This window comes from Egretta garzetta, unplaced genomic scaffold, assembly GCF_000687185.1.
Source record: "Egretta garzetta isolate BGI_Z169 unplaced genomic scaffold, ASM68718v1 scaffold27, whole genome shotgun sequence".
In the NCBI taxonomy this organism is placed as follows: Eukaryota; Metazoa; Chordata; class Aves; order Pelecaniformes; family Ardeidae; genus Egretta; species Egretta garzetta.
In genome coordinates, this window is record NW_009260400.1 from 2,291,296 (window position 1) to 2,306,202 (window position 14,907).

Consider the following 14,907-nt stretch of genomic DNA (forward strand, 5'->3'; position numbering starts at 1 on the left):
GCTCCCCCCTCCTGTCAGGCAGTTGTAGGCAGCGATAAGGTCTCCCCTCAGCCTCCTCTTCTCCAGGCTCAACACCCCCAGCTCCCCCAGGCGCTCCCCAGCAGCCTGGGGCTCCACACCCCTCCCCACCTTCCTTGCCCTTCTCTGGACACGCTCCAGCCCCTCCAGGTCCTTCTGGGAGTCAGGGGCCCAACCCTGAACCCAGCATTCCAGGGGCGGCCTCACCAGTGCCCAGCACAGGGGCACGGTCACTGCCCTGCTCCTGCTGGCCACACCAGTCCTGATACAAGCCAGGATGCTGCTGGCCCTCCTGGCCACCTGGGCACACTGCTGGCTCATATTCAGCTGCCTGTCGACCAACACCCCCAGGTCCTTTTTGGCCGGGAAGCTTCCCAGCCACTCTTCACCACACCTGTAGTATTGTGTTGGGTTGTTGTGACCGAATTCATCAGCATGATCAAAGTATCTTATTTACACAGGTCATTTAGTTAATTGCTCCCACCGTTTTTGAAAGCTACGATCACAAAGCAGTCATTTACCTTCTGGTCGCTCCCTGTTTATATTCTCTGCGTCGTTTCCTCCTGCAGGAGTCATTTCTGTGGTGCTAAATTGATACCTTCCAGCACTCGTAACTGGCAAACTCCGGGTGAACACGTATTGCTCCGGCCGCATTTCTTCAGCCCTGACTTTGTCCTGGGGAACAGGATTGTCTCCTGGAATTGTAACTTTACCGGGAGAAGAAGCAATAGGAGCCTGCTCAGGGGTGTTGCACTGAGTTGCGCTCTCCATGACATGACCGTCAGACATTCTCACGTGCTGAAAATCATACCTCTTGGAGCTCACCACATCCCATTCCTTTACCAGGGAAATTAATTTCTGGACATGACTTGCTGAGTCTTTACTTTCTACTTTCTTTGTTAAACTGCTTCTCACCCCTTTCTTCCTTGGGGGGCTCACCAGATGTTTGTAAAAGCTGGAGTTTACCAGGCTGTCCCGGGACGCATTGTGTCCTCCAAGCATATTCCTCCGCTTTGTCCCCTTCCCCTGTGAAATCATTCTGGAACACTTTGTCTTCTCCCCCTTGGGATCTTGCTTTCCCTTCAGAGCCTTTATATTCCTCCATGTGTGAATACAGCATTTACTGGAATCCACAGCTGTACACAAGAACACCTAAAAATACAATGAAAAGTTATTGCTGATGGATACAGAATGAAGTGTAAGTTTTGCCCCTCCTAATAAGTGATGTATTTTATTCATTATAATACAAGCATTTAAGGATTGCGTTCTTAATCCTGGAAAATGCGTTCTCACTTCGGGGGGGGGAGGAATACAGCACCTTAAGGCTCTCCAAACTGTGCCCCGGTAACCCAGCGCTGACATTACCCTGGCCTGAATCACCTTGATCCCTATCACCGAATCGTGCTAAAGCTGAACAGGCTGTCCACGGGGGTGCGGAGTCTCCTTCTCTGGAGATATTCAAACCCCGCCTGGACAATGTCCTGTGTACCCTGCTCTGGGTGAGCCTGCTTGAGCAGGGGGGTTGGGCTGGGTGATCTCCAGAGGGCCCTGCCAGCCCCTGCCATACTGGGATTCTGTGATAGCCACTGGAGCAGCTGAGGCACACAGGCAAGCACCTCAGCATCCCCACTACTGCTGCAACGGAGATAATTTCAATTCTCTATGCTGACAGCAGCACATTCTGTACGTGAAAGATCATCTGGCAAGCTAAAGGGAGATGTGCAACCACTCCACTGCATCAACACTGGCATTAAGCTACAGGGTGGAGCAGTTTGAGAGCAGCATGTAAATGCTACTGAGGCAGCACCTGCCTCTCACCTTTAATAGACTGAAGGCAACTCTCAGCTGCTGGCGGCCAACCACAGAGTAAAAGCATTCAAAGACTTGAACAGAAAGTCCTTTTCCCCCTTCCACTGACTTCAAAGACAATAAAGTTTCTGCAGGATGCTGTATTGCCTGGGTGCGCTGCTTCAGCTCCCATCTTTACCCTCCAGATCTGGCTCCTGGGTCCTCCTGCCTCAGAGGGGCAGAACCCGGATCTCCTGCGACCCAACAAAGCGCCCCCATTCCCAAGCCACACTGCATGAAAACGCTTCCCACCCTTGGGGACTCCCTAAGCAACCAGGAATGTGAATTGCCAGAGCAAAAGCAGAACCAAAAAGCGTGTAGGCTGGAGGGGTTCAGGTCAAGCTGAGACAGACCAGAGGATCTTGAGCTTACACTGTGGACTGTACGGCTTTACAGCGTAGGCCATTGGATGAAAACAGAACTAAAAGCCCAGCACTCAGGCAGAGCTAAAGCACCCTGCCTCGACTCTGCTGGGGAATTGGGTGTGGATTGCCGCCTGAACAAGCTCTTTCTAGAAGGAGCTCTCATGGTTGTAGGGCATGCGAACAGTGGTGCCTGCTGTCCTCCGTTCTCTCTTGATGCTCAAAGACAGTTTTGGTTTTAAATGAAAATTTTCTTTTTTTATATGCAGAGAGAGAATTCCAAGGCTCATTTTGTAGCTGATTTTGGAGGGGGGGGAAAAAAAAAGCAAAATTGCACTGGAGAATTTGGCACTTTGCTTGTTCAAATTGCTTTTAGAAGCGCTTTATGGTAACAGGCTCTGAAAACCAAATCTTACTTCTTTTAGGTCTTTTCTGAACGCATGCTCTTCATTCCAAGATACAATGCTTAAGCTTCTGCGTGGAAAATCTTCTTCATTGTTCAATTCAGTGTTTTGGATCCATAATCTAGAAAATTAGTATTTACAATTATTATAGAACTTTTTCCAAGGGCCACCACCCATCAATAATAGCAAATATAAATAGCAGCAAATATTTTTAATAGCAAAATATCCTGTAAAAGGTGCTACCAGGCCTTCCAGTCAGCAGTGGATCTGTGTATATCACAGCCGTTATTATTATTATGGGTTACTTTTCAAGCATGGGGAATGGAGGGCATTCACAATTATCACCAGTACAGAGCACAGGGGTAGCAAAGGACCAGGCATTTTCATCACCTACTCACCATGAGAATTTCTGAAATGTGACGCTGTGGATACACAGGAGACAAAAATGATTTCTTGCCTCTATTCCAGGACCTGCAAACCCTTGAAGTAGTGGATGCCTGTGAGCCATGTCTACCTGCCATTTGCTTTGGAGTTTTTCCTCTCTTTTTTTGTGAAGAGGTTCTAGCCACTTTGGGCTATTCAGATTCAGGGCAACCAGCTATATCCATGGTTTCAAAATTTAATTTTGAGGATGCTTAAAAAACTCGGCTCCTGGCAGCGACTGCCACCACTTCTGACAAGGTAAAGCAAATCTGGAAGCACAGAGAAGCTGCTGCTCTCTGTCTCCTATGGCCAGATTTGAAAAGGTTGCCTACGGAGGCAACTGATGACCTAGCCAAGCACTAGGGGCAAATCCCCAGCTGTTTTATTTTGTTAGAGGCCTTTGGTGTACGCGATCGAGATGCTGACACCTTCCCTGATGGGAAAGCATCAAAGAGCAGTGGAAGAGTCTGGGTCAGAGCAGCACTAGGCCTTAGCTAAAACCTAGGGAACGTAGGATGTTGTCATTCATGTGTAGAGGGCTTCAGAGTTCCTCCAGCATCCTCCTCTTCCTCTGCAGGTATGGGAAGGTGAGGTTGGGCTCCTACACTGGGATGGGACGTAAGGGAACGACATTTGGGATTTCTTCTTCATAGAAATCTACAATAAAACCTAGGAACTGCTGTCACCATGGGTGGGATGCTGGTAGCTATCACCAGTGTGTCTTACTACTGCTGGTGGCAGGAAAATTATGTTGGAAATTGTGATGCAAACAGCCCATAGCGTTGGTATTTCAGAACCTGCTTCTGGGAAGATTTTAATGGCTGTATTTCAACTTTAAAATGTCTAAATGGTGTGTGAGCAGCCTAAGGAAGCATCCACTAACTTCTAGAGCTCTCTTAGAAAAACACCAAAGAGAAGGGCAGATTTAGGTTGGACATGGGGAAAAATTCCTTCCCCACAAGGGCTGTCAGGCACTGGAAGGGGCTGCCCAGGGAAGGGGTCGAGCCTCCATCCCTGGGGGGATTTAAAAGCCGGGCAGAGGAGGTGCTTAGGGCCAGGGTTTAGTGGTGGGATGGCAGGGTTAGGGGAACGGTTGGGCTTGGTGATCTTAAAGGGCTTTTCCAATCCAAAGGATTCTGTGGTTCTAGAAGGGCCACGCTAGGGCACCTTCTGAAGTGCTCTGCATTCAGGAGTTGAATGTCGCAGTTCTGTGGATTTTCCAAAAGCCCTGCATTTTACTGGTTTGTCCATCCCTCTAACGAGAACAGCAGCGAAGAAAACACTAGAGTGTGCAGATTCAGAGATTTTTATAAGGCTGGAAGAAGACCACTGAGATTATGAGGCTTGGTCTCCAGTAACACTGAATGCTAATTCCTCTTTTAATAGCAAAACATCTTTTAGAAAAACATCCAATCTTACTTTTAAAGCTGTCAGCAACAGAGAAATAAGCCTCTGTGAAAATGTCTAATGATGAATTAATATACAAAAAGTTATGGTTTATTTTGAATATTAATTAGTCTAGATTTAAATTCCAGCTGGCCTCAATTTTTTTCCATGATGCTGCATCAAAGATACACACTTCTACAGGCTGCAGCACTGACAAATCCTCCCAGGGGTCTGCAAGAAACCAGCTGGGGCTTGACAAAGCCAGGGCTGAGCCAAAGCTTATAAATCAGACCATCCCTGCTCAGGCTAGTGGCTCTGTACAACGGTTCCCTGCACGCATCACAATATTCTCAATATCTGGGCTTAGGGAGGTAGCTCAGCTGCCTTTTCCCTTGGTTACTGGAGGGCTGACTGAGGGCTGTTGCTGTCCCAGTACCCAGATAACTGATGGGAAAAAAGTGTGGCCCAAAAGATAGTGGAGTTGCTCATCCCCCAGTGGCTGTGTTTCAGAAGGAAATGAGAGAATTGGGCTCCTTTCAAAGGACAACACTGCTAGGTCAGATGAAAGGACATGATAGGCCAGGAAAGAAAAAGAAAGGAGAGAATTTTTATCTACCTGTATTCATCAGAGTGATAAAGTGCCTCTAAGAGGGAAGGGATCTGGTACTCCTCTGCTTCTTGACAAAAGAGAGGCCATTCCCTGTATGGCATAAGTAAAGTGAACTTTAAAATCACTATGAAAATCTTAACACATCTTTTCCAATATATTGAAATTGGGGAAGCTCAGGCAGTCACTACACAAAATGAAAGACGCATTCACAGAGGTGATTTTTCCTTTACCAGATGGACAAACAACCTCATTTTAAATACTGAAAAGTACCCAAAACATTTTTTTTTCTGTTTCACATCTGGCACTCAAATGTTGAGAAAAAGAAATAATCTGGTTTTATTGAAATTGATAGAAATATTTCCATTAACTGCCATTGACTTCCACAGAGTCTGAACTTTATGTCAGGAATCCCAAAAACAGATGGCATGCTTTTGAGAAGGTGCGACCAAAGTAAACGAGCTCCTAAAGCAGAGGCGCTCAGCAGCGGCACCCCTCCACATCTTGTGAAACTTGCTATTTTCTACACTTTTTCCAGCTATTGCCCTTCTACGAGTTAAGTGAAAACCTCTGCACCCTCTTTTTTTTCTTTTTTCTTTTTTTTTAATTAACGATGGCTATCGATGATAAAAGCCGATTCTGAGAAACAAGAATCCTGCTCTGCTCTGTGACACTCATGACACTTTTCTCCTGTGGAAAATTCACCATGGCATTTTCTGTAGGGATCCCCATAAAGAGGGTTTGTGGGTTCGATGAGGGGATCCACTGTGCCCAGAAAAACCCTTAGCCCTAGAACTTGATTAGTTCTGCCAGAAAGCTGTTAGCGTCGTGCTTGGTCCTACCCAACTGACACCCTCTCCAACAATTCCCGGGCATGGTTTGTCTGTTCAGATGTTCCTGGAACTGTTTGCAGCAGACAGGAGGAGCAAAGCCACCATCTCCGGGCAGGTAAAGCTGAACACCAGCAGAACAGCAGCTGGCCTCAGTGACCAGAAACATCCCCAGACATAGGTAGTTTGCTTGTGTAGAAATAACTATAGTGTCCGACGTCTGGCTGCCTATGCCTTTCATGTCAGACGTGAACGCAACCCATGGTTATGATGTCAAAGAAGCCACTGGTGTAACATTTCTATTGGCTTTGAGGAAAAGAATGACAATACAGACTCCTCTTGGAAACAGCTAAATGTGCTGAAAATGACCGCATCAGCTAGTCATCTGTAGCAGATCTTCTGCCTGCTAGAAGCGATCCAAGGACCAAGGACTTCAAGAACTGAAGAGACCAAATCTCCTGATGCCAGGCAGACCGTGATTGCTGAAAGCAAAAAATGGTAACTTGCAGTGGTGGCAGAAGGGGGGAAACTGCTACACGGAACCATAGCGCCAAAGGGTCAGTTGCGAGCAATCTCGGGGCACGTGAAACACATCGAAGGAATATCCTTAGGAGACTGGTGGTTTAAGCCACCTCAATTTCTGACGATTGATAAAGTTTAAAGGCCTAATAGATTGATAGGGATATGGAGGGAGAGTCCCCTCTCCTCTCTAGGCGCCCCGCGTTCCTCCATTCCTGTACCACTGCAGTTTCCTGTTTTATTTTTCAGCGTTAGAACAGAGATACCAGTAGAGGGCGCAGATGGAGTATTTTTCAGCTGGACTAGCCAAGACTTTGCTGTCCATGCTGTATAAAAAGCCAAAAAAAATCTGAAGAGGGATGCAGCGATCTCACCGATAAAAACATTTTCCTTTTGCTAAAGGTGTGCACACAAGGCACCGATCTGTGATAAACCCCACCGTGCAAGTGTCTGGCGTATCAATCATTAAAATTGAAGCATGCACACTGAAACAAAAACGTCTCTCAATCTCTAAATTCCAATAACTTCTGTTTAGATAGAACAGTTTACTTCAGGACTAAAAAAGAAAAGTCTTCATTCTTTTGGGTAATATTTCCATGAAAATCAGAAGACAAATCCCCCTGCTTGCTTCCCCTGCAGCCGTCTAACAATATAAAGAGGCACATGGATTCACTCTACTTACTTAAATTCAGCTGGCAAAAACAATTTCCCAAGTCTTAGGAAGTTGAGAACATGCCGAAACATCTGCCCGTCTCCGTGGATTAGAAGGCTTCGACCATACGTGATCCAACAGACTTTCTTGTCATTTGACAGCAGTTCTGGGTACTTCAGAAATAAGAAATACATTAAGACAAGGCTTCTGGTGTTAGTTACAGGAAGATGGAAATCCAAACAGGATTTTCCCTTTCTTAGTAAAAGAATTGCACCAGTTCTATCAAGTCTATTTATCTTATTAGTCAAAACATGTATATTATTAGCCCAGAAAGTACTGTCTTGGGAAGTGCAGGATTTATTTCCCTCAGGTACTCAAACATACTTCCCTTAGTAGAAAATGCTCAGTCTACATGTGAAGCTCTGATAATTCCAAGTTTTCGGGTCAAAACCATTTTAATAATTCTTACTGCTAGAAATATAGATTCTAGTTTGTAGAACTATAAGTTCTGTCTAGGAAGGTGCATGTGAAGACAACTGATTACCCATACCTTCAATAAAGTCTGTAAAGAAGTTTCATACCAGCTGCTTCCTACATAAACTTTCACAATCTCATGGAGCGAGTACCCGGATACTTCTGCTGTCCAGTCCGCATCTAGAGATGGAGTAACAAGAATGAAAGGTGACAACTAAAATAACTGCAAGTGGTCATTATTTTGTTATAGATACCAAGCAATGTGGGATTTTATATCAAAATATTGTGAATAAATTTTTGAAGTAATGAAGTAATGAAGCGTACTTTGTACACACAGAGCTGGCACGCTCCCGGTTTGGTTAGGGGTCGTATGCAACCGCAAGCAGAAGGCAAGTCGGGGTGTAATGTCACAATAGCAACGTGGTCCATCCACGCTGCAGCCAAACCACCTCCCCTCTCTAGGATAAAAAAATAATATTAGCAAGGCGGCTATACGTGTTAGCATAGCGATGTTTGCCCTGCCGAGCGGGCACATTTACGTCACCTGAGGTAGGTGAATCCAGGTATACATTGCCACAGAAAGGAATAATTTACTTCTAAAGTAGTAGAAATAAGGGGGAAATCTGAAAGGTCTTTGAAAGCGAAGACTGGGCTTGTCAGGAAGCGTAAAGCTAGTGGCATTCCAGGGCAACCTGGAATAGAGCTACTGCACCGTTTCCCATCCTCACGAGGAGCCCCGCTTCGTTATTTCCTTTGAAGATGACAGTATCAGGGCAAGTACAAGCCTCAAAGAGTGATTATGCACACAGAGCAGATCTAATATAACAGCTCTGGATATATTTTAGTCTGGGTTCAGCCCACACCCTACCTTAGTGTGGCAACAAAAATCTGGGAAAGTTTCTGTTGAAATAATTAACGATACAGTTCACATTGCTATTTATAGTAAGTCAGTCCTGGGACACTGGTTTAGGAAATACAAAATACATTTGTATTCAAAAGAAACTGTTAAAAAAACCCACAACCTAACTTTGAAAAGGGCTCCAATGTGAAGAGTTTCACAGAATCCCAGCATGGCAGGGGTTGTCAGGGCCCTCCGGAGATCACCCAGTCCAACCCCCCTGCTCAAGCAGGCTCACCCAGAACAGGGTGCACAGGACACCGTCCAGGCAGGGTTTGAACATCTCCAGAGAAGGAGACTCCACAGCCCCCCTGGGCAGCCTGGGCCAGGGCTTGGTCACCCTCAAAGTCAAGAAGTTCTTCCTCCCGTTCAACTGGAACCTCTTCTGCTTCCGTTTGTGCCCATTGCCCCTTGTCCTGGCGCTGGGCACCACTGAGAAGAGTCTGGCTCTATCCTCATGACACCCACCCTTAAGGTATTTGTACGTGTTGATGAGATCCCCTCTCAGCCTTCTCTTCTCCAGGCTGAACAAGCCCAGCTCCCTCAGCTTTTCCTTGTAGGGGAGATGCTCCAGTCCCCTCATCATCTTTGTAGCCCTCCTCGGGACTCTCTCCAGTAGTTCCTCACCCTTCCTGAATTTGTGAGCCCAGAACTGGACTTGTTTCTTAGAACAGCCCAGGCCTTTTCAGAAGATACAGGCAAGCCATGCTCTTAAAGAAATTATTTATAGGGCTATGGATAAATACATAAATAGATTCTACTATGTCTAAACAATGAACAAGCTGGCACAGGTTTGCCTGATGTAGCTACTGCAATGGCACTATCCATCTTCCATAACGTATGTACAATTGAAGTATCATTTGCTGCTAAGACCCTTGCGTCACCAATATTTTCCTAGCATGTGTTATCCAACAGGCTACACACTGATGACACAGAATTCCATAACCACAGCTTCAATTTAAGATAAAGCCCTCTTTCTCAAGGAGGATAATTCCATCTACGAATTGGTAAGATTCTCTCCTTTCTCGTGAAAGACGCTGATGGTTCAAAACTGGAAGGATAAGCATTCCCTACAGAAAAACTCAGAGGACCTTGAGGGTGGAGTAAACTGGAAGTAAAGGCCACAACTACAAAATAAGAAGTCAGGCTTGCAAATAAACAATAGTAATTACAGCTAGGATCCTACAAGGTGAAGTTTGAGCCAGAAAGGTGGTGCTCGGATGGGGCAAAGGGATGTCCATGCTCATCAATCACAGAGACTGCCACTGATGGAACAGGGAACTGCAGATGAGACTGTAGGACGTACCAAGGGAGCTAACTCTAGCAGAATTAGCAGTAGCGTAGTCTAAAATATTGGGGAGGTTTCAACTGGATGATGTACAGAGCATGATGAAATTCATCTTTTCTAGAGCACATGGCAAGGTGGAAAGAACTGGCTGTGTTCAGCCTTAGGAAGAAGAAGTTAGAGAAGGATCTTAGAATCATGGAATGCTTTGGGTTGGAAGGGACCCCTAGAGGTCATCTAGCCCAACCCCCCTGCAGGGAGCAGGGACACCACTAACCAGATCAGGTTGCTCACAGCCCCGTCCAACCTGGTTTTGAATGTTCCCAGGGATGGGGCCTCCACCACCTCTCTGGGCAACCCATGCCAGGGTTTCACCACCCTCATTGTAAAGAATTTCTTCCTTCTATCCAGTCTAAACCTACCCTGGTTTAGTTTAAAACCATCACCCCTTGTCTTGTCACAGCTGGCCCTGCTAAAAAGTCTGTTCCCGCCTTTCCTATGGGCTCCCTTTAAGCACTGAGAGGCCACAAGAAGGTGTCCCCACAGCCTTCTCTTCTCCAGGCTGAACAAGCCCAACTCTCTCAGGCTGTCCTCATCAGAGAGGGGCTCCAGCCCTTCAATCATTTTTATAGCCCTCCTCTGGACCCGCTCCAACAGTTCCATGTCCTTCTTGTGCTGAGGGCTCCAGAGCTGGACGCAGGGCTCCGGGTGAGGCCTCACCATAGAGGAGTAGAGGGGCAGAATCCCCTCCCTTGACTCTGCCCAGGCTTCTTTTGATGCACCCCAGGGTAGGGTTGGCTTCTGGGCTGCCAGCGCACATTGCTGGCTCATGTCCAGCTTTTCATCCATCAGTACCCCCAAGTCCCTCTCGGCAGGGCTGCTCTCGATCCTTTCTTCCCCCAGCCTGTATTGATACCAGGGGTTGCCCTGACCCAGGCGGAGGACCTTGCACTTGGCTTTGTTGAACCTCATGAGGTTCACATGACCCCACCTATTCAGCTTGCCCAGGTCTCTTTGGATAACATCCTGTGCTTCTGGCGTGCCAACTGTACAACTCAGCTTGGGGTCATCTGCAAGCTGTCTGAGGGTGCACTCGATCCCACCATCTCCATCTAACAGGAGGAGCCAGATTCTTCTCAGAGGTAAAAAGTGCTAGGCCAAGAGGCAATGGGAAAATAGTTGGAACATAGGAAATTACATGTATGACTTTGTTTAGCACAAGGGGAGTCAACTGCTGGAACAGGAGTCCAGAAAGGCTGCAGGATCTCCATCCTGGGAGATACTCAAAGCTTTTCCTGGAAAGGTCCTGAGCAGCCCAACCTACTTGACTCTGTTCTGAGTAGAGAGTTGGACTAAATGACTTCCAGAGATCTCTTCTGGCCTAAATTCTATGAATATGGGGAAACTAGCAATCATGAAAAGAAAAATCTTTAGGTTAATCAGGGAATCATATTAACTCTTGTTAAAAAGCCACAGTAAAGGCTGATAGAAAATGCCATGATTTCTCTATAAATGCATTAGAGAAGAGGGGATAAAGCAAAGTGGAAACAGCATTTAAGTTAAAGGTGAGTTTTAGCAAGACCAAAATGTGGCTATGAATGTACTTAGGCTGGAAGTTAGAGATAGATACCTTGGTTTAACAGCAAGAGTTAGGTGAACATTCCCACATCAGAAAAGTGGGAGCAAAAGAAACCTCGCTGTCTTTAAGGTAGAACGTGTTCAGATGAAAGTAACTTGGACTGTCCAAGTTTGAAGTAACTGGCTTCAGCAAATTAGTTCAGTTGTGAACAAAACTGGCAAGTTTAGCAAGTAAAATTATCCAAAAACCCCATGAATAGTGCCCAGGTGGCCAATAAGGCCAATGGCATCCTGGCTTGTATCAGGACTGGTGTGGCCAGCAGGAGCAGGGCAGTGACCGTGCCCCTGTGCTGGGCACTGGTGAGGCCACCCCTGGAATGCTGGGTTCAGGGTTGGGCCCCTGACTCCCAGAAGGACCTGGAGGGGCTGGAGCATGTCCAGAGAAGGGCAAGGAAGGTGGGGAGGGGTGTGGAGCCCCAGGCTGCTGGGGAGCGCCTGGGGGAGCTGTGGGTGTTGAGCCTGGAGAAGAGGAGGCTGAGGGGAGACCTTATCGCTGCCTACAACAGCCTGACAGGAGGGGGGAGCTGGGGGGGCTGGAGCTCTGCTCCCAGGGAACAGGCAATGGGATGAGGGGAAACGGCCTCAAGTTGCACCAGGGCAGGTTTAGGTTGGACATGGAGAAAAATTCCTTCCCCGCAAGGGCTGTCAGGCCCTGGAAGGGGCTGTCCAGGGAAGGGGTCGAGTCTCCATCCCTGGGGGGATTTAAAAGCTGGGCAGAGGAGGTGCTTAGGGCCAGGGTTTAGTGGTGGGATAGCAGGGTTAGGGGAACGGTTGGGCTTGGGGATCTTAAAGGGCTTTTCCAACCCAAATTATTCTGTGATTCTATGATTCTAAATCCAGGACAGACTTGCTCTGTAGTTTGACTAGAACCTAAAGTTACTGCTCTAGCATTTGCTGATTGGCACCAGCAGTTAATGAAACAACAGAATAGCAGTAGGTTTTTGGCAAACACACACCATCAGTCAGAGACACCTTCAGGTTACTTTTGTCCTATAATGATCCCTCAAAAGCAGCTGTAAATCATAGACTGAATAATTGTGTTCAGGCAACATTGCTCATTCTGCTTTAAAATGAAAGAGTTCTTGAGAAATCTCAACTTACTATAGTCTCTGCTCGCTGCTGGCATCTGTTGTTTCAGGTAGCATTTTAAAGCATCCTTCATTGGCTCATATGTGGTGTCCCTTTTGTCCAAATAAGCACAGAGCTCTTGGATTTCAGAAATATTTTCAGTGAGAGGAAGTCGGCAAGTTCCCAGCCAATTCCTATCCAAAAGGAGAGGAAAAAAAAAAATCACTAAACTTTTTATCCTTGCTTTATATTGTTACTGCTTATTTTTAATGAGTGCGAGTCAGGAAATATGAATTCTAAAACTGGTTTTTTTGCACCTACTGAGCTTTACTCAGAACTTTCCACATAATTTTTTTCTATAGAGAACAATCCAACGTGGACAAATAAAGCTACTGCAGCAGAGCCATCAAATAATCACCTGCAATAGTTTGGAATAAGGCTTTTAACACGGTGTTTCTCCTACCGTTTTAAACTAACCCAGGGGAGATTTAGACTGGATAGAAGGAAGAAATTCTTTACAATGAGGGTGGTGAGACACTGGAAGGGGTTGCCCAGAGAGATGGTGGAGGCCCCATCCCTGGGAACATTCAAGACCAGGTTGGATGGGGCTCTGAGCAACCTGATCTGGTTAGTGGTGTCCCTGCTCCCTGCAGGGGGGTTGAACTAGATGACCTCTAGGGGTCCCTTCCAACCCAAAACATTCTGTGATTCACGAGCGCCAATAAGCAAGCGCAGACAAGATGCGAGGGGCAGGGATGAGGTGGCTGTTGGTCTGACCTTCCTATTATCTTTCCATTGGCCTTTACAGGCTAGGTATTACCTGTTTGTGCTAAATTTAAAGTTGGTTGAAGGTGCAGGAAGTTTTTCCATCTGTGGTTGATGGAAATACACATGGCTGAGCATCTAATTGTGTGGCAGGCTTGAACCAACTGATTCATTGCGATTTCTTATGGTTTTCTTAATTCAATTTGCAATAAGCAGGTAGAAGAAAATGGTCAATGGTTTTTAATAGAGAGTATTAACATGTGTGTTTTAATGGCTGGCTTTACGACTCACCTAGTGAGGGTCTGCATTTAAAAATAAAAATCCTTCTGTCACAGCAAAGGTATCTGACCTCTACATTTACATTTTCACCAATTTATGGAAAGAGGTGCTAACGATTCACAAAGGAGCCATTTATCCTATATGGTAGGGATTTTATTAAACCAGTACACTGGCCTGGTAAGTCTGAGCCATAACGCTAACGACATGGAGAAGTATGTTGCAAAGGATGGAGTTCAAACACAGCATTCAGAAGTCTACTTTCTTTGTTGGACTAGACGTAGCAGTACGACTTTTCTGTGGCTTCAGAAAAGCCCGTAGATGCTTTTGAAGATCCCATGCAAAGTTTTCCGAACGAATGATAAAACTTAAGTTTTAAGAACACACAATCATTAAAAAGTTTACATATGCTACTTTGGAATTTTAGGTTTATCAGCCTACAATATAACAGAAAAATGTCAACTCCTGTAATTATAGTCATCTGCAAGTTTAGCTGAAAATGAATACTACGAACTAAAGGACAGGCTGCTGAGAACAGGATACCTCTTCAGGCACAAAACCCCTTTTGAAAGAACCTTATGTTATGCTGATACTGCCTGTGTGAAGGCAGGGTGGGTACCTGGCATGCTGGAAGAGGACGCCATTGCCAGAGAGGTGCAGGCGGCTCCTGCCCAGGTCACTGCCCACATGGAGCTGGCCCAGAGCCGAATCCGGGTAGTTGGCCAGCAGCCCCAGCGCCATGGCGTAGAACGGGGACCGTGGCGGGGACCCCTCCGCCACCCCTTGCCACCCCCCGGAGCAGCTTCCTGCAAGGAAAAGAGGTCAAGACTGCACCCCAGAAGGTCAGCAGTTAACAATCACCAGCGTATTTTCCACTCTTTTCAACATTTTATGGAAATGAGTTGCTAACTCACCTCGGTGTTGATCATATTAATATAATTTCCATTTCAAACACCTGATTTCACCAGATAACATTAAAACCAATACATGTAAGAAAGAAAATATACAGCTATGTACGTTCTATTACCTCTATAAATCTTCACAGCATCTATAAGCTCAGGAATTCCCAGAATTACAACTTCTTCCTCCAAGGCATCTATGTTGGAGAAGTCATCAGGCAGCAACATCTTCCCTGAGCGAAGAAAATTGACTTGAAAATAAAAATAAAGCATAGGAAGTGTGTGTTGACGTCTTCTGTCCACTACTCAGATCTAGTAAAAACAGGTTCTTATCATTTCCTTCAGTATTTATATTCACATACATCCATCTACACAGCAGATCAAGGGACAACAATTAACTCTTGGTCTTTGAAAACATAATCCCAAAAATAAGGTTTATGGTAGAGACCAGGCACACTATAAACAATAGGGGAGGCACAGCCTGAGAGATTTAAAGGTAAGAGGTTTCTTTTTTATTTAGTTTTCTTTTTATTTTGGTTTTCTTTTTATTTGCCC

At 45.9% G+C, this 14,907-nt stretch overlaps 1 protein-coding gene across 1 annotated transcript in view; it reads right to left on the reverse strand.

Moving 5' to 3' along the window:
- The window catches only part of KCTD19 (potassium channel tetramerization domain containing 19), a 22,189-nt gene that overhangs the window by 3,187 nt on the left and 4,095 nt on the right, over window positions 1–14,907 (reverse strand). Inside the window, exons 4-11 of the mRNA XM_035898805.1 lie at window positions 14,481–14,603; window positions 14,073–14,259; window positions 12,446–12,606; window positions 7,600–7,703; window positions 7,080–7,222; window positions 5,058–5,141; window positions 2,645–2,753; window positions 732–1,170 (exon numbers count right to left, since the gene is read on the reverse strand). Coding sequence (XP_035754698.1) covers window positions 732–1,170; window positions 2,645–2,753; window positions 5,058–5,141; window positions 7,080–7,222; window positions 7,600–7,703; window positions 12,446–12,606; window positions 14,073–14,259; window positions 14,481–14,603 — 1,350 coding nt within the window. The remainder of the gene's footprint in view (window positions 1–731; window positions 1,171–2,644; window positions 2,754–5,057; window positions 5,142–7,079; window positions 7,223–7,599; window positions 7,704–12,445; window positions 12,607–14,072; window positions 14,260–14,480; window positions 14,604–14,907) is intronic.